The sequence below is a fragment of the Hordeum vulgare genome, chromosome 2H (assembly GCF_904849725.1).
Source record: "Hordeum vulgare subsp. vulgare chromosome 2H, MorexV3_pseudomolecules_assembly, whole genome shotgun sequence".
NCBI classification, from domain to species: domain Eukaryota; kingdom Viridiplantae; phylum Streptophyta; class Magnoliopsida; order Poales; family Poaceae; genus Hordeum; species Hordeum vulgare.
In genome coordinates, this window is record NC_058519.1 from 606866401 (window position 1) to 606892363 (window position 25963).

General features: G+C 48.6%; 3 protein-coding genes across 3 annotated transcripts; 2 read left to right on the top strand and 1 right to left on the bottom strand.

Moving 5' to 3' along the window:
- Window positions 1-9799: 9799 nt before the first annotated feature.
- On the top strand, window positions 9800-13699 carry LOC123427716 (maltose excess protein 1-like, chloroplastic). The gene is made up of 9 exons (XM_045111827.1): window positions 9800-10191; window positions 10290-10445; window positions 10544-10834; window positions 10945-11034; window positions 11708-11809; window positions 11908-12026; window positions 12810-12872; window positions 12962-13023; window positions 13127-13699. Exons 1-9 carry the CDS (start codon window positions 9925-9927, stop codon window positions 13207-13209), a joined length of 1233 nt encoding a protein of 410 aa, XP_044967762.1. The 5' UTR covers window positions 9800-9924; the 3' UTR covers window positions 13210-13699.
- Window positions 13700-14238: 539 nt separating this feature from the next.
- On the top strand, window positions 14239-24165 carry LOC123427718. Its single transcript, XM_045111831.1, is given in 10 exon segments — window positions 14239-14730; window positions 16195-16702; window positions 16735-16826; window positions 21133-21177; window positions 21517-21675; window positions 21764-22012; window positions 22369-22503; window positions 22894-23076; window positions 23237-23398; window positions 23524-24165. Coding segments are annotated over 10 exon segments (2175 nt in total). The 5' UTR covers window positions 14239-14493; the 3' UTR covers window positions 23929-24165.
- On the bottom strand, window positions 24065-25128 carry LOC123427717. The gene is made up of 3 exons (XM_045111830.1): window positions 24726-25128; window positions 24434-24607; window positions 24065-24340 (listed from the first exon to the last, which is right to left on the bottom strand). Exons 1-3 carry the CDS (start codon window positions 25122-25124, stop codon window positions 24065-24067), a joined length of 849 nt encoding a protein of 282 aa, XP_044967765.1. The 5' UTR covers window positions 25125-25128.
- Between the last annotated feature and the right edge of the window lie 835 nt (window positions 25129-25963).

Sequence of the window (25963 nt, forward strand, 5' to 3'; positions counted from 1 at the left end):
TGATAATCGTTTATTATCCATGCTATAATTGTATTGATTGGAAACACAATACTTGTGTGGATACATAGACAAAACATTGTCCCTAGTAAGCCTCTAGTTGACTAGCTCGTTGATCAAAGATGGTCAAGGTTTCCTGACCATAGGCAAGTGTTGTCACATGATAACGGGATCACATCATTAGGAGAATCATGTGATGGACTAGACCCAAACTAATAGACGTAGCATGTTGATCGTGTCATTTTGTTGCTACTGTTTTCTGCGTGTCAAGTATTTGTTCCTATGACCATGAGATCATATAACTCACGGACACCGGAGGAATGCTTTGTGTGTATCAAACGTCGCAACGTAACTGGGTGACTATAAAGATGCTCTACACGTATCTCCGAAGGTGTTCGTTGAGTTAGTATGGATCGAGACTGGGATTTGTCACTCCGTGTGACGGAGAGGTATCTCGGGGCCCACTCGGTAATACAACATCACACACAAGCCTTGCAAGCAATGTGACTTAGTGTAAGTTACGGGATCTTGTATTACGGAACGAGTAAAGAGACTTGCCGGTAAAACGAGATTGAAATAGGTATGCGGATACTGACGATCGAATCTCGGGCAAGTAACATACCGAAGGACAAAGGGAATGACATACGGGATTATATGAATCCTTGGCACTGAGGTTCAAACGATAAGATCTTCGTAGAATATGTAGGATCCAATATGGGCATCCAGGTCCCACTATTGGATATTGACCGAGGAGTCTCTTGGGTCATGTCTACATAGTTCTCGAACCCGCAGGGTCTGCACACTTAAGGTTCGACGTTGTTTTATGCGTATTTGAGTTATATGGTTGGTTGCCGAATGTTGTTCGGAGTCCCGGATGAGATCACGGATGTCACGAGGGTTTCCGGAATGGCCCGGAAACGAAGATTGATATATAGGATGACCTCATTTGATTACCGGAAGGTTTTCGGAGTTACCGGGAATGTACCGGGAATGACGAATGGGTTTCGGGTGTTCACCGGGGGGGGGGGGGCAACCCATCCCGGGGAAGCCCATAGGCCTTGGGGGTGGCACACCAGCCCTTAGTGGGCTGGTGGGACAGCCCAAAAGAGCCCTATGCGCATTGGAAGAAAAATCAAAGAGAAAAGGAAAAAAAAGGAGGTGGGAAAGGGAAGAAGGACTCCACCTTCCAAACCAAGTAGAATTCGGTTTGGGAGGGGGAGACCTTCCCCCTTAGGTTCGGCCGACCCCTTGGGAGTCCTTGGACCCCAAGGCAAGGCTCCCCCCTCCTCCTCCTATATATAGTGGGTTTTTAGGGCTGATTTGAGACAACTTTGCCACGGCAGCCCGACCACATATCTCCACGGTTTTACCTCTAGATCGCGTTTCTGCGGAGCTCGGGCGGAGCCCTGCTGAGATAAGATCACCACCAACCTCCGGAGCATCGTCACGCTGCCGGAGAACTCTTCTACCTCTCCGTCTCTCTTGCTGGATCAAGAAGGCTGAGATCATCGTCGAGCTGTACGTGTGCTGAACGTGGAGGTGCCGTCCGTTCGGCACTAGATCGTGGGACTGTTCGCGGGATAGTTCGCGGGGCGGATCGAGGGACGTGAGGACGTTCCACTACATCAACCGCGTTCACTAACGCTTCTGTTGTACGGTCTACAAGGGTACGTAGATCACACATCCCCTCTCGTAGATGGACATCACCATGATAGGTCTTCGTGCGCGTAGGAAATTTTTTGTTTCCCATGCGACGTTCCCCTACACCCATCCCCATCGCTATCGAATCCGGCACACCGTCGGCTCCCTCCTCCCCCATGGCCATGTACCGCTGGGTCACTCCTCCCCCATGGCCTCAGACCCTCTCCCCTGTGGCGTGCTTCTTCACCAATAAGCGATTGTTTTCCGCCCAAGCCCTGCTGCCTCTGTCCCCAGATCCGCCATCGAATCATCAGAGGGCGGCAGCCTGCAGCTCGTTGCGGGCGTTGGGGAGCGGTGAGCCGTCGAATCGTCGCTGGTGGTCGCGGGCGCCGGCAGCCAGCAAGCGGCAGTCCTCCCTCCTGCGTTGCCCCGTGCGTGCAGGTGGCGGCGCGTCCGAACTGGGGGGGCGCCAGAATTTTTATCCAAAAAGACCACTAGCCGAATGTTATTGTCAAAAAAGACCACATGCGGTATGAAATGCGAGAAAAGACCCCCTATTTTTCGTGGCGGCAGGCGCGCCAAGTGACGCGTGGCACCTGCCGCCACGGACCGAGGCGGCTGTGCCCCGCCGCCACCCGGCCAGGCGACCAGCCGGGCAGGTGGCACCTGCCGCCACCACTCCAGGCGGCAGGCTGCCCATGCTCGCACATGCATGCAACAAAAGCTGGCTGGCCATGCCACGGCCATGCATGTTGCCATGCACAGCATCCCGCCGGCTGCCTGGGGTGCCGGCGGCAGGTGCCACCTGCCCGGCCGGCCGCTCGCCGGGTGGCGGCGGGGCCCAACCGCCTCGGCCCGTGACGGCAGGTGCCACGCGTCACCTGGCGCGCCTGCCGCCACGAAAAATAGGGGTCTTTTCTCGCATTTCATACCGTATGTGTTCTTTTTTAACAATAACATTCGGCTAGTGGTCTTTTTGGACAAAAAATCGGGGGCGCCGGGGGCCTCCGAGGGGAGTTTTAATAGGCTGGTTTATCGAATATGGTCAATCCTAACCAGTTGGGCGCGCAACGCGAATCGTTGCCGTCACTGCTTCATGTGGATCCGTGCGAGCGTGCCCTACATGGTCCCACCCAACAACCCATATTCACTTTTTTCAGCGCCATACGCGGCAGGAATACAATCACATCGTATCTCCTCGTTCTCTCGTTCCCCATCGCCCCTGCTCATTCTTCTTTCTCGTTCCCCATCCCCATCGCTATCGAATCCGGCGCACCGTCGGCTCCCTCCTCCCCCATGGCCATGTACCGCTGGGTCACTCCTCCCCCATGGCCTCAGACCCTCTCCCCTGTGACGTGCTTCTTCACCAATAAGCGATTGTTTTCCGCCCAAGCCCTGCTGCCTCTGTCCCCAGATCCGCCATCAAGGTAAGATGGAGCAGGGTGGATGCCTCATCGCCATCGAGCCTCGTGGCGAGAGGATGCTGGGCATCGACGAACAACGAGCAGCAGCATCACCACAACTGTGAGGAGCTCGGTGGTGGCGAGATCTATGCATCAAGGCAGTTAGGAGTCACGCGCTTAGCGGCAAAGCCCATACACACACCTCCCGCAAGCACCCCGGTGGTCAAGAGCTACACCTCATATCCCCGTCTTCTTCAGAGGTAGCAGCAATTTGTCTCCTTGTTTTTACTTGACCAAGATTTGCATCTGGTTTCGTGTGTGATAGTGGCTTTTATGTGATGGATTTTTCATCCAGCACACTTCGGAAGATGGATGAACATGGATTGATCTTATTTTGTTTCCTCTCCTGTAGTTTTAGGCAAATGACTGCTCTTGTTTTGCCCCTCTCCATCAACAGGAAAACGGGGAAGATCTTGATGTACTTTTGTAATTCATAGCTGAAATTTGCTATAACAAGGACCTTTTTGATGGCTATCTCTTAATTCTCTGCCTACTGTTGTTGTTATGGCCTCAGTTTTATACATGAAACAAAATAATTGGGTGAAGAACTATTTGGGATATTTTTTGAAGAACAATCTAACAATACAAGAATATTTTCTAAAGATTTTTTTCAAAAATCCAAAGGACTGTATAGAAACTACGAAAAACGTTCTAAGAAACGAATAACATTCTAACAGGACTTTGCTAACATGCTGTCCGAACTTTGCCATAAAAAATAGAAGAACTTTTGAAAAAATATTGCCATGACTAATTATTTCTTTCGATTTTGTAAAGTTCTTTGGAATTTCCAGCAGAGTTCGCCACAGCCATCTAAAAACTACTTTGGTACAATCCATTAATTAATTTCATTAGTTACTTCTGAGAATAATTTCGTAATTTCTTTAGTAACTGATAAACCACAATTAGTTAATACGCGAGCGGAAGGGCCAACCCCAGTGCCGCCACCTCCAACCCTCCCTCACCCCCTCCCTCGCCCCTGCCCGCTCCCGCGAGCGGAAGGGCGAACCCCAGCGCCGCCACCTCCAACCCTCCCTCACCCCCTCCCTCGCCCCTGCCCGCTCCCGCGAGCGGAAGGGCGAACCCCACCGCCGCCACCTCCAACCCTCCCTCACCCCTCCCTCGCCCCTGCCCGCTCCCGCAAGCGGAAGGGCGAACCCCAGCGCCGCCACCTCCAACCCTCCCTCACCCCCTCCCTCGCCCCTGCCCGCTCCCGCGAGCGGAAGGGCGAACCCCAGCGCCACCACCTCCAACCCTCCCTCACCCCCTCCATCTCCTTCGTCGTCGCCGGGACGCGCCATCAGGCAAAGCCCCGTCGGTGTCGGTGGCGGAGGGGCCCATCCCCTCTCCTCGCGGTGGCTCTGGTGGGGGACGGCGGCATCGGGCGGAGGCGCGGCGAGGCTGTGGCTTGGGTGGTCAGTGATGGCGCCTTGGCGCGGCGGAGCGGGTGGCTGCACAACCAAGAGGTGGCGAGGCGCGCCTTTCGGGAGGGTGGCGCATCGGGGTGGCAGCTCCCTGTCTAGATCTGGGTGGGCTGCTCCTATGGTCGTCGGCTCACGGGCGGCGCGAGCGGAGGCGGTGAGGGCCGGCCGCCACCGACGGTCTTTGCTCATGGTGGTGGCTGGTGTGGGGGTGTGCCATGGTGAAGGTTCGGAAGCGTCTTCGCTCGCCGGTGTTTGCTGGTGGTGAGGTCGGTGGCTCCTGCGTAGCGGTGGCACCATCGTCTCGTAGGAGGTGTGTGGGACAGCGGGCTTGCGGACCGATGGTGCGGCATCGCTGGTTGCATGGGGTGCTCGGCAAGGTGGCTCCGGACGAAAGCCTAAACGACACGACGTCCATGGAGCCAGATAAGATGGTTTGGAAGTGGAACGAGGCCGACACATACACCACTAGATCTGCCTACGACGCATCCTTCCACGAATCGATCGACTCCGATGACTGGAAGCTCATCTGGAAGAGCTGGGCGCCGTCGAAAGTGAAATTCTTTCATTGGCTCGCCAGCTTAGATCGTTGCTGGATGGCAGATTGGCTCGCTCGGCATAGATTGCAACACCATGTGGCTTGCCCCTTTTGCACCACCTCCTGCTACCATGCCCATTATTATTTTTTGAATGAAAGGGTTCCCCCCCCGCCCCATTTTATTAAAATGAAGCAAGCAAAGATCCTGAACAAAGAGCAGCGAAACTCCAACTACCAGCAGCCTAAAAAAAACCTCACAGCCATAGTACGCTGGAACTTATTACAAGCCAAAATAGCCACCAAACTGGGGGATTCAACAGACTCAAAGGAAAAAGGCCTAACACCTAATCTCGCCCCTCCACGATCATCTCCAGGCAATGCGAAGAAGTTCCCCTCGCAGTCTGTCCAACTGCCTGATGAATCCACGGAGTAGTTCTGCCTGAGCACCCGAGAGCAAGACCTTCCATTGATCGAGATGAATCCCCAGCTTTGCAAGAATGCAGTTGACATTTCTCCAAACTCGCCCCTGAAAACACATTTCATTCCTAAGTTTCCAAACACTCCAAAGGGAGGCAGCAATAATCATATTAAGCACACGATTCTTCTTATGATCCCTCCAAAGTACAATCACATCATCAAAACTTAAAATGTCTTGGATATCAAGTGTTTCCACAAGGAAACCCCATACCTGTCTAGCAACGATACAATCAAACAAAAGATGTTGCACCATTTCTTTACAGCTACAGAAGAGGCAAGAAGTATCCTCAACAGGTCTACGTTTCTCTAAGTTATCTCTAGTTAACACCTTATTATGCACACATAACCACAGAAAAACATGAATTTTTTGGGGACAGATCACTTTCCATAAACTCGATCCTGTGGTAGAAACCACACCCCCAAAGTTAATCTGATGGTAAAATGACTTAACAGTATATACACCTTTTGATTCAAGTCTTCAAAGAGGCTTATCCGGGTTACCAGACAGCCTTGTCTGCTTAACCACTTCTACCAACTGGTTCCACAAAGCCAGTCCTGCCTGATCAACACATCGTCTAAACGACAACCTAAGTATATGGCCATCCCAGACCTGTGCAACACTGCAATCCACCTGATTACAAATATCATATAAAGGCCAAAATTGTGTTCTAAGGGAATATTCCCCAACCCACACATCTTCCCAAAATTTAATAGATTCACCATCCCCCAAATTCCATCTATAAAATATTTTAGCCCCCCCCAGGGCCCATGTAATACTCTTCCAGAAGGAAGAACCATGATTATTCCCACACCACAAGATGTTGCTGGAATTTTGCATATATTTATATTTAATAATCTTATTCCAGTCTTTATCAGAATCATCAAGGAAACGTTTCCCCCATGAAGCTAATAAGGCCATGTTGAACTCTTTAAGATTAGGAATACCCAACCCCCCAAATTCTTTCTTCCTAGTAATCAGACCCCATTTAGCTAAATGATATTTATGCTGATCCTCAAGATCCCCCCAGAAAAAATGGGCCATCTGAGTATTAATGGAATTAATCGCCCACTGAGTAAACTTAATCATAGACATGAGATAAACATGAATACTAATAATGCAGGCACACAACAAAACAATTTTTCCTCTGTAGGTGAGAAATCTCCCCATCCAACCAGACAACCTTTTGATGATCCTATCAATGATAGGTTGTATATCTTCCCTCCTAAGATTATCATAGTGAAGGGGAACTCCAAGGTATTTAATTGGAAATTTCCCCATTTTGCAACAGAAAATCTGAGCAAAATCCTTAGCCAGAGTTTCTTCCACATTGATGGTCATAAGATCACTCTTGTGGAAGTTGATTTTCAAGCCAAAAAGGTTTTCAAAGCAGGTCAGCAACCATACCATGCCCATTATCACGCCAAGTATGGCATGAGCTCCTTGTTTGGGTGCGCGAGGCCTGTAGACCGTCCGACAATGAGAGCTCCCTGGTCGACTGGTGGCACCATGCTAGGCAGGACACCCCTCAGCTCATGTGCAAGGGACTTGCATCCGTGGCGTTCCTGACACCTTGGATGATTTGAAAGCATATGAACGATTGCCTTTTTGATCGCGCGCAGCTGTCCATCCACAATCTCGTGGGAAAGATCAAAGACGAGGCCAGGCTTTGGGCCACTGTTTGTGCCGAAGGGCTTAGGGTTGTGCTGCCAGCCTCATGGGATGTGCACTAGTGACCATCCGATATGTGTAACCACCTTATAGGAGGACTGTAATTTCACAACTATCTCTCTTTTCAATAAAATGAAACACAAAGGTCCATTGCATTTTCCCGAAAAAAGAACAAAGCGGATTAGGTCATGTTGTGACGCACAGTGATGTGCGAAATGTGCAGTTAGATCGGCAGTTAGTGGTACTCCCTCATTGTGTTTGGAGTAGGTTTAGGGCTATTACGGGGAAAGACTCTCTTCTCTCTTCTCTTTCTCGTCTCTTTTCTTCTTGCTCTCTTGTGAAACTTATCAGCAGCAACAAGAAGTCATTTTCTTTAATATTAAATGAAACCTTTCCTTTAATTAATTAAATTAAAACATTTTCTGTAATTAATTAAGACTGAAACCTTTTACTTTAATTAATTAAACCGAAACATTTCCCTTTAATTAATTAAACCAAAACATTTTCTTTAATAAATTAAAATGAAATTAAACTAAAATATTTTCTTTAATAAATTAAAATGAAATTAAACTAAAACATTTTCTTTAATTAATTAAGACTGAAACCTTTTACTTTAATTAATTACACTGAAACCTTTCCCTTTAATTAATTAAGCTGAAACCTTTCCTTTAATTAATTAAACTAAAACATTTTCTTTAATAAATTAAAATGAAACATTTCCTTCCATTAGTTAAACTAAAAAAAAATCTTTCCATTAATTAGACTAAAACATTTTCTTTAATAAATTAAAATGAAACATTTCCTTCCATTAGTTAAACTAAACATTTCCTTCCATTAGTTAAACTAAAAAAATTTCCTTCCATTAATTAGACTAAAACATTTCCTTCCATTAGTTAAACCTATGTGCATAAAAATTCAGCAAAGTGCTTTTGAAAGCACTTAACTGACTACAAGCATGAGTACAAATAATTCCTTATTGATCTTGTACTAGATGGATTACTAAAAATGGAGTAGCTCACCTGCTGTTTATCTTGCTTTGTCAATTTGCTTGCCTATTGTTCTAGAGTATCAGCAAAAACAATAAAGAAAACAGGCCCAGAGGGACAGAGTATCAACTTGCTTGATTTGCTTGCCTATTATTCCAGTTTATGGTTGCTCAACTTATTGTTCCAGTTTGTACTCTTTGTGAGTGTACTCAGCAAACATGAACCACCACAACTTACTGATCTCGTAGAATATTGTTCCCGTTTTGTTTAGCAGATTTGTGAGTGTCAGTTTCTATTCCAATTTTTGGTTGCTCATATTCCATTTTAAGTACCGATCTTGCCCTTGTTGATCTTGCTATTGTTCTTGCTGATTTGATAATACCCCTCTTGCTGATTTGTCAATTTCACAAACGTGGCAGCTCCTGTTCCAATTTGTGGCTGCTCCTATTCCAGTCTTCTTCAAAGTGTCAACTTGCTTGATCAACCTCACTGTTGATCTACTGATTTTATTATCAGATTTCGTGAGTGTGATTTGCTTAGCAGAGCACGATTTGCAGAACACATTAGAGTGTGATTTGTGAGAGTACTCCTTGCTGATTTGCTTAGCAGAGCACGATTTGCAGAACACATTAAAGTGTGATTTGTGAGAGTACTCCTTGCTGATTTGCTTAGCAGAGCACGATTTGCAGAACACATTAGAGTGTGATTTGTGAGAGTACTCCTTGCTGATTTGCTTATCTGAACAACGTAGGTACTCCAATCTGCAGCAGAGCAGCACAACCTACAACAGACCAACAGAGCATGGAAGTTCAAATCGATCTAATCTCGTAGGATTTTCACTCCAGTGGCAAAAGGGATACTACCGGCGGCAAGTAACACGGTTCCTCCTCATGTTGCGAGCTACAGAGGGTCAATTCAGAGCAGCAGAGGGTTGAGAGGAGCGGAGGAGCAACAGGATCAATTCCAAAAGGACTTTGGAGTTGCGCCGGCCGACGAGGGAGCTGTGGCCGGCGGGGGCGGCGGGGGAGCTGTGGCCAGCGGGGATGTACCTCAGGCTCTCGATTGGAGCCGAGGAAGACGAAAGGAGATGAGGGAGCTGCGGACTGGAGAGGCCTGACGGAGGAGAGGAGCGTGGCAGAGGGAGCTGCGGCCTGGAGGGGCCTAGCGGGCAGGAGGAGCCTGACGGACGGGAAGGGCCTTGGGGAGGGGAGGTAGACGACGATTCCATGATTTTCAAATGAGGGATAGTTTGGTACTTCTTCACGAATTCACTTGGTCGGAAATTTTGCCCGGTGACAAATATTCTGAAACGGAGGGAGTAGTTACAAGAGAGCAGTAAAGACCCAACAAAAGGAAAAACATATTCTTTTAAAAAAAGAAAAGGAAAATTAGAAGATCCAAAAAAAGGAAAATTAGAAGATCCAAAAAAAAAGGAAAATTAGAAGATTATATACGGACGGCGACAAGAGAGAACGGACGGCGGCGCGGGGTCCCGGGTCCATCGGATCGCAGCGCACGGTGCGCAGGCCGAGGCACTTCCCCCGCCGCGAGCACGGCGCGCGTCCCCCGCGCCACCGCCCCCCTCCTCCCCATCCTCCCGTCCTCACGTTCCCTTTTACAGTACTACTCCACTCGCTCCCACCGTCACACCTCGTGAAGCGCCCCTCCTCGCCTCGCCTCGCCTCGCCTGAATCCACCTCCTGCGCCCCTCCCGCCTCGCCTGAACCCAGCTCCCATGTCGTCGCCGTCGCTGCCCACCGCGCGCCTCCCGCTGCGCCCGTCCCCAGCCGCGCCAGCGACGCCGCTCTCCCGCCGCGGCGGCCCCGTTCGCTCCCTCGCGGCATCCCCCGCCCCCGCCCGCGCCGTCGCCGTCGCACTCAAGCCCCTCGTCTCCAAGGCGCCCGCATCCGGCTCCTACCGCTCCGCGCTCCTCCTCCACCGTCGCCGCCATGCGCTGCCCGAGTCCGCCGCGGTGACCGCCGTCCCCGAACCGACCCCCAAGGTCTGGCCTCCTCTCCCCCCTCCCGACATCGGCGGGAAATGTCGCCTCATTAAGCCTGCCTGCCTGCTGCCTGACGAAACTTCGGTTGGCGCGCGCAGGTCACCAAGAAGTACCAGGACTGGGACTCCCTGACGGCCACTCTCGCCGGCAGCGCCAACTTGCCCTTCCTCCTCCTCCAGCTCCCGCAGATCTTCCTCAACTACCGCAACCTCGTCGACGGCAACAAGACCGCCCTCTACGCCGTCCCATGGCTCGTACGCCCCCAACCGTCCCAGCGCATTTCCCCTCCTTATAGTTTCTTATGCTCTGACTGGTCGATTTACGGCGAGCATTGTCTGTCTGGTCGCTCCAGGGGATGCTCACCGGGCTGCTCGGCAACCTGTCGCTCGTGTCCTACTTCGCCAAGAAGAGGGAGACGGAGGCTGTCATCGTGCAGACGCTGGGCGTTTTCTCCACCTATGTGGTCATCCTCCAGCTTGCCATGGCGGAGTCCATGCCGATGCCGCATTTTGTGGTCACTTCAGCTGTTGTCGCCGCCGGGCTTCTCCTCAACCTGCTCAACTACATTGGGTGGCTCCCTGGGACCCTCTGGCTGCTATGGGAGGATTTCACGACAATCGGCGGCCTTACCGTACTCCCTCAGGTGACACTTACTTTTCTTCTTTGTCATCGTGCAGATCCAGCTGATGCTCCTTCTATGCCATCCAGTGTCATGTTAAGCTTGATTATCTCAATGGTGAATCGAAAATGCAGGTCATGTGGTCAACATTTGTTCCCCTCGTCCCCAGTAGCATACTGCCTGGCATAATCTGTGGCTCTCTGGCTGTTGCTGCTGTTGTGCTGGTATGATACATCCTCTTGCATAAAGCAGTTTTTGCTGAAGTTAAATGTGTGTGTGCTCTCGTACCATCTCAATGCCTTGACGGAAACTAGAAAATGTGTAAGATCTAAGTTATACTGTACAAAGTGGCAATTATAGACAACCTTTTGTCACTTGCATGACTTTAGTTAGTACCTCATAATAAATTTGAGGTTGTAAAATAACCTTTGGATTTAAGAAGCTTGAGTGCAGAGTAATTAAGCCCAGTTCCAAATTACGAATCATGATAAGAGTTCATATTACAGGTGTTTTAGATTCTTCAAGTGTGATAGGTTTGTTTCTCTTTTAGCACAGTACAAATCTGATCAATGATTCTTTATTTGGTACTAGTTTACTCAGATGTTTTGATCTGTACTTACTACTTAGGCCCACTTGCTTCACCAAAAAAAAATGTTCAATAAAATTTCTAGTGCTTCTTAACATTCTAGGTATAAGAATGTCCATTGTATTTACTCTACTCTATCCTTTCTATTTCTGTTCATATGCCTCTGTATTAGAGTGTTCTTGCTTTTTTTTAGAAAAGGATTAGAGTGTTCTTGCTAACTAAGCAATTTAGGACTAATGACACAATATCCACTTCTACTATATTTGTCCTAGCTTATGTTAGCCCTTGATTTCGTGTTACATTAAATTCAGGCAAGGATGGGCAAGCTTTCCGAAGGAGGAACTAAATTTGTGGGGTCGTTGTCTGGTTGGACTGCCACACTTTTGTTCATGTGGATGCCAGTTGCACAGATGGTACTCAAACTTTTACACTCATACCATTTGAATCTTAAGTATTTAGTATTCCTTAACAGGAAGACATTCACTTACAATTTATTTGGTGGGTAATGCAGTGGACAAACTACCTCAACCCAAGTAACATCGAAGGGCTGTCAGCATTCTCAATGTTGCTTGCAATGATTGGAAATGGACTTATGATTCCTCGTTCTGTATTTATCAGAGATCTGATGTGGTATGTTCAGTTTCAACCTACCCATTTTTAAAATCCAATCACAACTGCATGAGAATATACAAAGGGGAATGATTCTCATGTGAAGAGTCAACTTCCACAACCTGCTTTTCAACTTCCCCAACAGAAACAGTCAAATATCTTCCTAATCACCATTTAAGAGTTTTGCATGCTTTGCACATCGAAATTTATAGTTTAATCAGATGTGTTATGGTAAGCCTGATTAATGAGAAAAGTATCTGAAGCAGGAGCTCTCTTGGACCAATTACTAGTTGTGTTGCATTCAATCTCCTAGAAACATCCACCGTAGACGAGATAAGTTTGGCTTATTTATTATGGCAAACAGAGAAGATGATGTTATGTTAAAGTTACTGTTACTACCCAGAGAGGAAAGTGATTCAGATTATGAAGTTTCCGACCAGTAGGTGCTGTAGCGAAACTCATTGCAAAAGAGGGTAAATGACTAAGCTAACCAGTTTCTGTGTATAGAACTCTACCAAAGCCCTCCAGTAAGATATTTTCATTCACATCCTCGCGCAATTCCACGATAGGCCATAAGTTGGTTGCTTATTTTGTGAAATTGTGATTCAGAGAACTATTAGCATGACACTGATAGAGGTCAAATGTAGTTCCATTGTAAGATAAGAAGTCCATTTCTCTTTGATGTTTCGTCAATCAAATGCCATTTTTATCTATCCGCAGTTTCTTTCTTATATGACCACTCAAACTTGATTCTCTCTCCTTTTTTTTTGGCGGGGGCACTCTTGATTCTCTTAATCCATCTAGGTTCACCGGTTCTATTTGGGCATGTGGCCTACAAGGTTGGGGTAACCTGGCCTGCATGTACTGGTATGTTTTCGCAGCTACGACAGCCCTGATTAATATGTATATATCAAGTGTTTGTACAAGACTTAACCCTGAGGTGTTGCCCATTCCAGCTGCAACAGCATCAGCAGAGAATTTTTCTTCGGGACGACATTTGGATTGTTTCTGTGGCTAGGTTTCCTCCTCACTCTATCTCTAATCAATCTGTTACTTTTCTTTATGACCTGCAACTCTTTTGTGGAATCGGTCTCCTAACCGCGACTCGCGCCGTGTCGCAGGTTTCACCTTCGCGAGAGATACCGGTGCCTACGGCAACAGCTCACCCATGACTTCTCTGAAGGAGCTGGTGTTCGGCAAGTGATGACCATTTTATCAGCAAGCACTTCAAAGCAGCTGACTGTTTCCGGCGTAGTAGGAACCACAGAAAGCCCTCCTACAATAATTTTCCGGTGACCGGCAAGCAAGAAGGAACCGAGCCGTGGTAAAAATCTTGGTAGGCATATAGCATATAGAGGTGAAAATTAAGAAGGGTGCGCCTTGGCCGACAGTCGTGCGGCCGCGGTGAAACGCCGAGGCGAGCAGTAGTTCCACCGCAGCAGCTTGCAGAAAGCGCCGTGGAAGTTCACATGGCGGCAGAAGCTACCGTGTGGTGTGACCACCACCGTCCACCCGCGCCGGGGCCAGCTTGCCTGCGCATCCGGCAGAAAGGGCACAGTGGAGGAGGACTGAGATCTATTCTTTTTTTTTTTTTCCTTTTTTTTCTTTTTTGCGGGTAAGAAGATGAAGATCTATCTATTCTATTTCATTGTAAGAAAAAAAGTTTTCCTTGAATAAAGCTTGCATTCTTCTCATCTTGAATAAAGTTTACCAGCAGCCCATGCAGGCATGCATGCCATGCAAATATATACTGAACAATTTGAGCAACCGTGTTCTCAAGCTGACCTGTGCGTTCTTCGACTATGCAGTGCCAGCAAGCATTGGATCATTTTTTTTTTGCCTTTCCACTACTCCATATGGCAAACTCCTGGTTGTGAGCCAGCGTCTTAGAATCAAATGTGAAAAAATAGAATCATTTTTTATGGGAACAAAATATTATCATTTTGCTTGGCAGAAGAATAATCTGCACAGTAAAAGGGAGGGGAATATCTTTTGTTTGTTCCTGGGGATGGGAGGCCAGTGGGTCAGTGAGTGGGGTGGGCGGCAGCGGGCCCGGGCCAGGTCCAGTCCAGTCAAGGCCAGCCTGATAAAAAAAATGCCAGTCCAGTAAAACGATGATTAGATCCTCGAAAAAAAAGAGGTAAAACGATGATTAAAACCGCGGTGCAGGTGGACGGACGGACAGCTAGTGTGAACGGAAGGGGCCCCGCTCCGTCGTCTCCGCGCAGAGAGTGGCGTGTGAATGGGCAGAAAAAAGTAGGAAACGGCAGGCAGCTGCAGCAGCAGCAGCAGCGGCGGCATCCACCGGCGAGACCGAGAGGAAAAACGGAACGAAAAAGCGGGCCGTGGCCACGGGCCAGAAGAAGGTCGCGTGGCAGCGCAAGCAACCCAAATCAAGAAACCCAAGCCAGAAAGCGAGCGAGCGTCACGGGTCGTAGCACCGGGGATTGCTGCTGCCAGGGCCAGGCTCGCCGTCGCGGGCGGCGGGATGGTGGAGGCGGGCGGAGGGGGAGGAGGGTTCAGGGACGAGCGGGTGCCGCAGTGGGGCGTGCAGGAGTCGCGGGAGCTCATCGCGGCGCGCGGGGAGCTGGAGCGGGAGGCCGCCGCGGGGCGCAGCGCCAAGACGCTCTGGGAGGCCGTGGCCGACGCGCTCCGGGCGCGCGGGTACCGCCGCACCGCCGACCAGTGCAAGTGCAAGTGGAAGAACCTCGTCAACCGATACAAGGTACCAGCGCGTTATCCCCTGCCTGCCGCCGTTCCCTTGCACCTCCATTTTGTTATGCTACCAGTACTAATTATTGTGTTCCGGGTTCTTCTCCGAGCAACGATTTCTCATGTAATGTTCTTACCTGGCAATTTTTTTGCTTTTGCTCTGGGTCCCCAAATGGGCTCTTCTACTATCTCAATTCTCAAGACCTCCTTTTGGGATTGGTAGGACGAGTTCCCCTTGTGCTGGTTAAATGGTGTGACGCTTCAACCAAGGGAGGACATTGAGGAATCTTTGGTCCCATTGAATTAGTTATTTTATCCGTTCTAATTTTGGAAGGGAAGTTCGATGCTTTTTGGCCCTAGGCAACCTGAAATGACTAATGAACGTCATGGAGTACTAGCATTGTTTCACGAGTGATGTGTTGAATTGCACACCTTTAATTTCGCAGACATATCATAGATACCTGGAGCTTAAAAATCTATGTCGGCCTAATGCAGTTGCCTGTAATGCTAAATTGCAAGGCGTTTTGTTTTTCCGTCTTCTTCTTATAGATATGCCCTAGGACTGGGACTGCGGCGATTCTGAGTATTTTTGTGTTTAATTGGTATGCGAACAAGGGTAGTATTCAGCTTCTTTTTTTAGCATTCCACTTTTTTTGTATCTTGGGGTAAAAGCTAATCCAACATGACACGGCTGTTCCGTATGAGGCTAGGATAACCCAAGGAATCATCAACAATAATGGATAATTGCTCCTGATAGAAAGGGGAAAACATGTCAGCTCAGGTGAATATGGTCAGATTGGTAAGTGTAAAGGAAAAGTCGGTGGAATCTCTTTGCTTTAAGGGAAACTTCAGTAACAAACTATCCAGAATGGAGGTCACAAGTTTTTTCAGAAAAAGACACAGTACCTATTTTTGTGTGCGGCCTCTGTCTGTTGAACTAATTTCATTGCTTATTAGGTAGGGGCATCCCAGAAAAACGATGGAGAATGAAGTTGGGGGGGGGGGGGGGGGGGGTTAGATGGTTTAATTAGGTTTATTGAGAAAGAACCAGGACCAAATTTGAAATTTCAGGGGATATACATATGTACTAGTACTACTCCCTCCGATCCAAATTAATTGAGGCAGTTCTAGTATCAAAGTTATACTAGAGCTGTGTCAATTAATTTGGATCGGAGGGAGTACATTTTTTCCAGAGGAGGTTTGAAATTTCCATGTTAGGTTTGGAATGGCGCTGATTTAGGGTTCGTTTTCTTATGGAACCAATTTCATGCTTTCAGGTAAAAATGTTCCATTAGGATGTTCCTACAATGTGTCGCGTTTGTTTCGGTATTATCTTTGTCACAACGACATTCCACTACAACACTCTTGTTTGGACACCTTTGCTATTATAAATTTGCTGTGTGAACTGATTGCAACTAAGATTATAGTACCTTCATTGTTTATTTTATGGGGTAATAACTCTTATCTTTTTAATCAGGGAAAAGAAACATCTGACCCAGAAACCGGTAGACAATGTCCCTTCTTTGAAGAATTACATGCAGTCTTCACCGAACGTGCTAGAAATATGCAACGTCAACTCCTTCAGTCTGAATCGGGAACTTCAGTTAAAGGGAAATTAAAGCGACCTAATGGCGACCAGTCATCTGGGGAGTCTCATGACAGATATGGTGTTGAAGTCAGCGATGATGAGAAACCCATTATAAGCAAAAAGCAGAAGGCTGGTGATAAGGGGCAGCCATCGCAACGAATTGCAGAAAACTCAAGGACAGGCAGTTCAAGCGTCCATGATCTGTTGCAGGAATTTCTAGTGCAGCAACAGAATGTCGATATGCTATGGCATGAGACAATGGAGCGGCGCGCCCAAGAGCGGCTCATTTTCGAACAAGAATGGAGGCAGTCGATGCAGAAGCTGGAGCAGGAGAGGCTGATGCTGGAGCAGTCATGGATAGAGCAAGAGGAAAAGCGAAGGATGAGAGAAGAAGCAAGAGCTCAGAAAAGGGATTCGCTCATGACCACCCTGTTGAACAAACTCTTACAAGAAGATCTATAGAAGGCGAAGCTTCTTCGTCAACGGGTAGATAATGTACTAGACATCATTTTTCTTACCATGTTTCATCGATTCTTTTTAGCTCTTGCCACATGTTGTTGTCCAGAAGAAAATGTTTAATGTAGCTTATTAACTTTATAGGGCTCATTTCCGATTCTTTACCGGGGTTATATTTGTAAACTAATTTATTAGAGATGTAAGTATGAGATGCCAGATAGGTGGTCTACTGATTTGTGTGATTTTCAAAGACATTAGACTTTCAGCCCATCAGTCATCTTGCATCTTCATGTCGTTGTCCTTTATGTTGTAAACTTGTAATGTAGACTGGATTTATGTTGCTGCTCCTACAATGGTGAATCTGTGATGCATGTGCCATGTAAACCGAATGGAGCTTGTTTGGTTTTAGCCCACAAGAGACCTTACCTAAAAAATAGTTTGGTTTGTGAAAAAGAGTTTCAAACTCATCAGTCTTGGCAATCCCTTTCAGTAAAGTTTTCTCACCTTTTTATGAGCTAAATGTGACTGTGGAAACACATTAATTTCTTTTCATTCTTTTGTTCATGTTTAAACATGAACAGAAAACACGTGAATTTCAAACCAAGATATTTTAGTTAGGGCCCTTTTGGATGTAGAACTTTGTAGGAACCCTATAATCTTTGTAAGAAATTTTCTGATAAGAGCCGTTAAATCACATAGTGGTTGTCAAATTTCTATAGAATGCATTCCTTTGATCTCCATTCCGTAGGAACCTGGAGACACTTTGGTTCGCAAGATTACCAAATTGTAGGAAACAAAAATGAATGAATTGAGTGGCATATCTGTTTTAAATCTAGTATGATTGTAAAACTTCATAAAACTGGATCAAAGAGTGCTTGACACCACATGGGAAACAAATGACTTGTAGCAAGATGTTGGAGGTCATCTTTTCTTGGGGGGAGGGGGGGGGGGGTCTTCACGGAAAATTCTATAGGATTCCAGTCCTTGATTCAAATGACCTATGTTTAGAAAATCTGGAGGAACAAAATCCTTCAAGAATCTTATAAAATTCATTGTAATCAGAGGAGCCCCTTATCAAGGAGGCAAAATCGGACGACCTTTGTAGCAGACCCTTGTCAAGGAGGCCGAGTTGCTCCGCACCGAGCTTCGCATTGCCTGTGTTGGGACTGTTTTGGCAAGGGTTTTTTTAGATGAGTTTTGGCAAGAGTTGAAGCCATTGTAAGCTGTTGACGGAGAGGAAACATGTCTCTATGAAGATTTCTCCCCACGTGCTAGCCCCTCGCCAATGCGTGTGATGCCAACTGCCTCTGAGAGTTGCAGCTGTAGGAAATATGCCCTAGAGGCAATAATAAATTATTTATTATTATATTTCTTTGTTCATGATAATCGTTTATTATCCATGCTATAATTGTATTGATTGGAAACACAATACTTGTGTGGATACATAGACAAAACACTGTCCTAGTAAGCCTCTAGTTGATTAGCTCGTTGATCGAAGATGGTCAAGGTTTCCTGACCATAGGCAAGTGTTGTCACTTGATAACGGGATCACATCATTAGGAGAATCATGTGATGGACTAGACCCAAACTAAATGAACGTAGCATGTTGATCGTGTCATTTTGTTGCTACTGTTTTTCTGCGTGTCAAGTATTTATTCCTATGACCATGAGATCATATAACTCACTGGCACCGGAGGAATGCCTTGTGTGTATCAAACGTTACAACGTAACTGGGTGACTATAAAGATGCTCTACAGGTATCTCCGAAGGTGCCCGTTGAGTTAGTATGGATCAAGACTGGGATTTGTCACTCCATGTGACGGAGAGGTATCTCGGGGCCCACTCGGTAATACAACATCACACACAAGCCTTGCAAGCAATGTGACTTAGTGTAAGTCATGGGATCTTGTATTACGGAACGAGTAAATAGACTTGCCGGTAAACGAGATTGAAATAGGTATGCGGATACCGATGAACAAATCTCGGGCAAGTAACATACCGAAGGACAAAGGGAATGACATACGGGATTATATGAATCCTTGACACTGAGGTTCAACCGATAAGATCTTCGGAGAATATGTAGGATCCAATATGGGCATCCAGGTCGCGCTATTGGATATTGACCGAGGAGTCTCTCGGGTCATGTCTACATGGTTCTCGAACCCGCAGGGTCTGCACACTTAAGGTTAGGCGATGTTTTATGCGTATTTGAGTTATATGGTTGGTTACCGAATGTTGTTCGGAGTTCTGGATGAGATCACGGACGTCACGAGGGTTTCCGGAATGGTCCGGAAACGGAGATTGATATATAGGATGACCTCATTTGATTACCGGAAACTTTTCGGCATTACCGGGAATGTACCGGGAGTGACAAATGGGTTCCGGATGTTCACCGGGGGGGGGGGGGGGGGGCAGCCCACCCGGGGGAAGCCCATAGGCCTTAGGGATGCCGCACCAGCCCTTAGTGGGCTGGTGGGATAGCCCAAGAGGCCCTATGCGCAGGGGATAAAGAAATCAAATGAAAAAAAAAGGGGAAGTGAGAAAGTGGAGAAGGACTCCACCTTCCAATCCTAGTTGGACTAGGATTGGAAGGGGAGGACTTCCCCCTTGCTTCGGCCGACCCCTTGGGTCTCTCTTGAGCCTCAAGGCAGGTCCCTCCCCCTCACTCCTATATATACTGAGGTATTAGGGCTGATTTGAGACAACTTTGCCACGGCAGTCCGACCACATACCTCCACGGTTTTTCCTCTAGATCGTATTTCTCCAGAGCTCGGGCGGAGCCCTGCTGGGATAGATCACCACCAACCTCAGGAGCGCCATCACGCTGCCGGAGAACTCTTCTACCTCTCCGTCTCTCTTGCTGGATCAAGAAGGCCGAGATCATCGTCGAGTTGTACGTGTGGTGAACGCGGAGGTGCCGTCCGTTCGGCACTAGATCAGAACGGGTCGTGAGACGGATCGCAAGACGGTTCGTGCAACGGATCGCGAGACGGTTCGTGGGATGGATCCCGGGACGGTTCGCGGGGCGATCGAGGGACGTGAGGACGTTCCACTACATCAACCGCGTTTCTTAACGCTTCCTGCTGTGCGATCTACAAGGATACATAGATCCAAATCCCCTCTCGTAGATAGACATCACCATGATAGGTCTTCGTGCGCGTAGGAATTTTTTTGTTTCCCATGCGACGTTCCCCAACAACAGCCATTATCGAAGTCGTGGCTCTAGTTCTGCAAATTATGCCTCAGCTACCCAGGCTATGTGCGCCCCTACTTCACTTGTATCGATGGTGCTTTCAAAGGAGATTGACTCACTAGGGACCTTGACAGTGCCCACGACATCCTCACCACCATCATCGGAGTCCATTGTTTCGGTGATACCTATGGTTGATGATGTCGAGGTGGGCGACAAGTTGGCATCTGATCCTTTGGGGCCAGCAAGTCGTTCGCCTTTCTGGACAGTGGAGGTTCTGACGTTACGGTCACCCACTCGTGATCTTTCGATGAGTAAATTACCAAAAAACACCACAATTGCGTCCCTCGGTGCAAAAAACCATCGTTTTCAGAAAAGTTTATCGAAAACACCGATTTTGAGTAATTGTTTGATGAAAACACTAAAAACAACGCTTAAACCACGTTTTGACATGAAAAATGACAGTGGGGCTCATTCAGCAGGACTATGTGGCACAGGGTAACGGCCATCCGAGACGGACGTTAGACCATTTGAACTGAACCGCTAGGCTGATGCATGGCCCACATGTCAGCATCTATAGTCCCCTTTTCTCTCTCATACATTTCTTCAAGCATCTTGTGCACATCGCGGAGGAGAGCTGGAGGGTGGTCAACTTCTGCACCCTGGAGGATTTCAACGTGGTGGTGTTGTTGTGCAGCTCGTCGGAGCGCTAGTGCGTCCGTGAGGCACGGAGGTCATAGGGCATTCAGAATCGAGGCTAGCGATCACTTCCGCGCGCGGCAGACGACAACGCTGTGCAGCCACCTCGCTACAGGGCACATAATGGTTTGTATGGGTTTCATGGTCCATGAGTAGCCTGCATGTGAATGGTTTGTATCGGCTTTTGCATGGTTTTTGATTAATTAGCCGAGCAATTTTCTTTTTCTTTATTAATCGATGAGTTTTGCCTCTGTTTTAAAAATAAGAACCCCTATTTCATTTCTTGTCTACCCCTCTCCAAAATCAGTGTGCTCATTTTCTCGTGAAACCATTCAATCAAACTCAAGAGAGCATTGGTGTGCATCTAAAAAGAAACATTGGTATACAAATTGTGTGTGTTGAGACACAAGTTCCAAGTCTGGCCGGGTTCTTCAGGCTTGAGAGCTGCTATTTGCAGGGCTGCAGGTATCACCACTTGACAGTTGACACGTTCTGGTAGGGCACTGGATAAGCCGCGGAGGTCGGAGGCGGAGGCGGAGGCGGAGGCGGCAGCCTGATCGGCGATGGAGGGGAAGCCGCTGCATCTCCTCCTCCTCCACCCTCGCCTCCCATTCCCAGCCCCATCCCCCCTCCCCGGGACCCGCCTCCGCCACCGCCACCGCCTCTCCCTCCACCACCGCGACCCGAAGGCGAAACAGCTCGCCTGCTCCCGGCCGCCCAACACTCAACCGGACGCGCCCGGCAGCGGAGGCTGGGAGTGGGCGCGGGGCGCCTCCGCGGCGGCGGCGCTGGCGCTCCACCTGGCCGCCTGCTCCCTCCTCATCCTCTTCCTCGCCCCGGCCCCGGGGGCACGCGCGTGCGCGCAGCCACCCCCTCCCCCCGCCGCCGTGGAGGCCAAGGAGCAGGAGGAGGGCGACGAGGAGTGGGAGGCCGCGCTGCGGCAGTGGAAGTCCAAGACCTACGCGCTCTCCGTGCCCCTGCGCGTCGTCGCGCTCCGCGGATCCTTCCCTCCCGCATGGATCAAGGTCTCGGCCCCTTCTCCTCCCCTGCACTTCACAGCATTTTGCTTTGGGCTACTAGGCGATTAGTATAATTTCGGTTTGTTGTGTGTAGGATTTCGTTGAAGCGGAGGGGAAGAGGCTCAAGTTCAGCCCCGAGTTCCGCCCTAGCATCGACGCGCTCTTCTCTGAGTTGTCAAAATGCGTGGACAAAGGTCAGGTTCAGCCCAAATCCGCGATGGCGGCCGACCTCGTTTCTATTGGGGACTCTTGGCTCGGCTACGCCATCCGTAAGGGACTGGTAGAGCCTATCAGCAATGCTGAGGAGCAGGATTGGTATCGGAGCCTGAGTGACAGATGGAAGGTGAGAATCGACAGTTGAAGCATCCTTCCTCTCTTATAACAATTCTAATGGTTGAACTGGTCGGTCCCTGTTGTTAACCTTGTGTTTCCTTGTATGCTAGTGTTCTTGAATTTGTTTATATGACAGAAATTGTAAGAACGATATTCTATCATGTGAATCACAATGACATGTAGGTCTACTTTTCACTAGATGCTAGTGCAATCTTCTTAACCAGAATAAAATCTCCCATGCTCGTTATTTACTCCTGGTCATGCTCATTTTCTTAAGCACACTCCCTGGAATAGGCTGAAATGAATTAATCAATTCAAACGAAGATGTCCCGAGGTGTAGTTTCCATTTTCATTATAGTCTATCAGGTTCATTTGTGCAGGAACCAGAATGGAGAGGCAGATTCTAGTGGCTCAGTATGGGGTGTGCCATACAGGTGGGGCACAGTTGTCATTGCTTACAAGAAAAGCAAGTTTAAGCAGCACAATTTGAAGCCAATACAGGTAAACTTTTTTTCTTCAGAGAACATGCAGCATTATGCTGAAGATACAATGTCAACTATACAGTGATTAAATTGTCCCTAAGAGCTTACCTTGAGGTTAATAAAAAGATGTAACGTAGTACTGAAACATGCCTTTGGTTACTACTCCCTCCGTTCCTAAATATAAGTCTTTGTACAGATTTCACTAGTGGATTACATACGGATGTATATAGACATACTTTATAGTATACATTCAATCATTTTGCTCCGTATGTAGACATCTAGTGAAATCGCTTAAAAGACTTATATTTAGGAACGGAGGGAGTACTTATTGACGTTGACTGTTTTTCTATTTATAACATCTTTGTGAGTGCTTAGGTTTTACTTACTCATATAGATGTATTATCTGTAGGATTGGGAGGATTTGTGGAGGCCTGAACTTGCTGGAAAGATTTCAATGGTTGATTCTCCTAGAGAGGTGATTGGTGCAGTCCTTAAGCAGTTGGGATCATCATATAACACGATTGACATGGAAACGGAAGTCAATGGTGGCAGGGAAGCAGTCCTAAACAGCTTTACACAGCTACAAAAGCAGGTCTGCGCCACCTAACTTATCTTCTGCGTATGTTTCTTGCATTCCACATATGTTTAATCCGGCAACTGAAGTGATGGCCCTTTAATATTAGGAACAGCAATTAACAAAGTCTTGAATTATGACGTGCTGCGTTCGACTTAATTTTGGTATCCTTCTCTAGGTCCAGCTATTTGACAGCATGAACTATCTGAAATCGTTTGGAGTTGGGGATGTTTGGGTCACGGTGGGTTGGAGCAGCGATGTCATCCCTGCTGCAAAGCGAATGTCCAATGTCGCTGTTGTTGTTCCAAAGTCAGGCAGTAGCCTCTGGGCTGATTTATGGGTATGTTATGATTTTCCGACGCTTATTACTGTGACTGTCAATCCACGGGGTATGTCGCTGTTGTTGTTGCTTCATTGCAATAGAGCCCAGTGTCTTATTGGTTGCATTGGTTTTATGCACTACAGGCGATACCTTGTGCGACAAGGTTTCAGACTGATCGAATCGGAGGCAGAACTAGAGGCCCATCTCCACTCATCCACCAGTGGTTTGATTTCTGCTTGCAGAGTGCCAGAAGCTTACCCTTTCGCCAGGAAATCATCCCAGGAGCATCGCCGCTGTTCCTTGAGCACCCAGCGCCGGATGTTCCTCAAGATCGGAACAAGAAGCAGCCAAAGCTGGAGACTAACCTTGTCAGGGGAGTGCCTCCCCCTGAAATCCTGGAAAAATGTGAGTTCTTAGAACCTCTATCGGACAAAGCGGTGGGTGACTACCAGTGGCTGATGTCGAGAGTGCAGAGACCACGCAGCGGTCTGTTTGGAAACGTGCTGCAAAGGATATCAACCGTGCTAGACTTGAAATCGAGATTTTAGAGAACACATCTATGATACGAAGTTCATCAATCATCAGTATTTTTTTGAGATGTCCACTAACTAACCAATAGTCCAGAACATGCATAGGATCCACTTCCAACAGTAGTACCACTTCAAAAAACCTCTCGTTGGAGATTTAATGTAATCCAACTGTGAGATTCGGACGAGAAATGCTGTGGATCATCTCGGAAACTTTCTCGGTTGGTAAAGGAACAAGGTACGACTTGTTGAGCACCACATTTATAGGCCTTGTTGCACTACATCTGGATACTAGCAGCTCTAGGAATTCCACCTGGTCATCTGCTCCCATGAACGTGTTGATCTCTATCTCTTCAAGTGAATCGAGGGTCATGTCGTTGGCCCTGTAACTCTCCGGCAAGCGACATGGACAAGCCGTCGAGCATGGTTCTTTCTGAAAAATTAGGTAGGTGCAATATTAGTTGTGAGCTACATTTTTAGACAAAATACATTGACTACATTAGGCAAAGAGCTAGAAATTACGTACCATCTGAGTGTATGACTCCAGCACAAGCTTCCTTATAACGTTGCTTCTCCTGAGGAGATGCAGCATGGTTGGAACAAACCCGTGGTGACCCCCTGTTAACGATATCGATAATACGCTCTCACACACGGGAAAATTGTTTACATCGTCCAAGAAGCTAGTGTATCCCTCCATTCCCTGAAAAACAAAATCGGAAGCACGAAAACGAATCATCAAAAATCAAAGGACCAATTCACATGGATCGCTTGAGCAGGAGTAGTTTTCAAGGATACAGAAGCCAATTAATTGGACGTACAATGAGCGCAGAGAGTCTCAGCTCGTCGACCGCATCGAACCGCCGCACCCTCGGGGGCGCCGCCGCGTTTAGGTACAGCTGCGTGGCGTCCAGCCGCCGGAGACGACGGGGCACGTCGTCGGCGAAGTGGTGCCGGTGCAGGCGCTGGACCTTGGCCTCGGCGAGCCTCGGGGCCGAGACGTGGGCGTGGTGGACGAAAGACGCGACGAGCGCTTCGAGCATGGGGGCGGCGACCGCGAGCCGCTGGGCGTACCCGGCTCCGGCGTCGAATTCTAGGCGCCTGAGGGAGGCGGAGCGGATGGAGACGTCCGAGCAGGCGACGAGGTTGACGCGCAGGGTGAGGTCCGTCAGGCGCGGGCACATGGACGACACGAAGGCCCCGAGCTCCCGGCCGTCCATGGCGGCCGACTGTATCGTCAGGACGGTGAGCGCCGCGAACGAGGCCGCCGGCCGGAGCCGGAGCACGAACGGGTCCGCGAGGGAGAGCGCGATCTCCGTCGCCCTCCCGCACGGGGGCAGTTCGATCTCCTGTCCGCCGTGGGTGGCGGGCCTGGAGCGGGGCAGGGTGACGGACAGCGTGCCGGCGACGCGCTCCGAGGCGACGCGCAGCCACGAGGAGACGCGGCGAGCTTCGATTCGGCAGAACCTGACGTCGGGAACGGCGATGGTGAGGGCGGCGATGTCGACGTTGGAGGCGGAGTAGGCGGCGAGGGCGCCCTCCACGGCGCGCAGGAAGGAGCTCGGCGGCCGGCCCGGCGCATGGAGCTCGTCGATGACGAGCTCCGGGAAGCTGGTCCAGAGGTGGCGCCAGCGGCGGGAGAGGATGCTGGTCCGCGCGGCGGCGGGGAGCGAGCGGAGGCGGAGGAGGATGTCGCGCAGGAGGTCGTCCGGGAGGCCGCTGATGCGGTCGTCGCTCCCAGCCTCCTCCATGCTCGCCCCCGGAGTATGTTTTTAGATGGACGTGCGCAGAGGTTGATTATTACGGATAATAATAGATTATGTGAGTAAGTCATGTGAATCACATGATGTAATCCTTTTTAGTCGTGTTTTCTTTTCTTTCCTTTCTGTAGTAGACTTTTTTTTTTGAACCAACTGGAGTAGACTTTGTTGACCATTACGCGGGTGAAGGTGGCGGCGAGCCATTTCGCTGTTCGGGGCGACGTGGACTCCGAGGCAGCACCTCAGGCAGAGAGGACGGTGTACATCAGATAGGGGGTGGTGTGTCTTTGGTGGTTTGC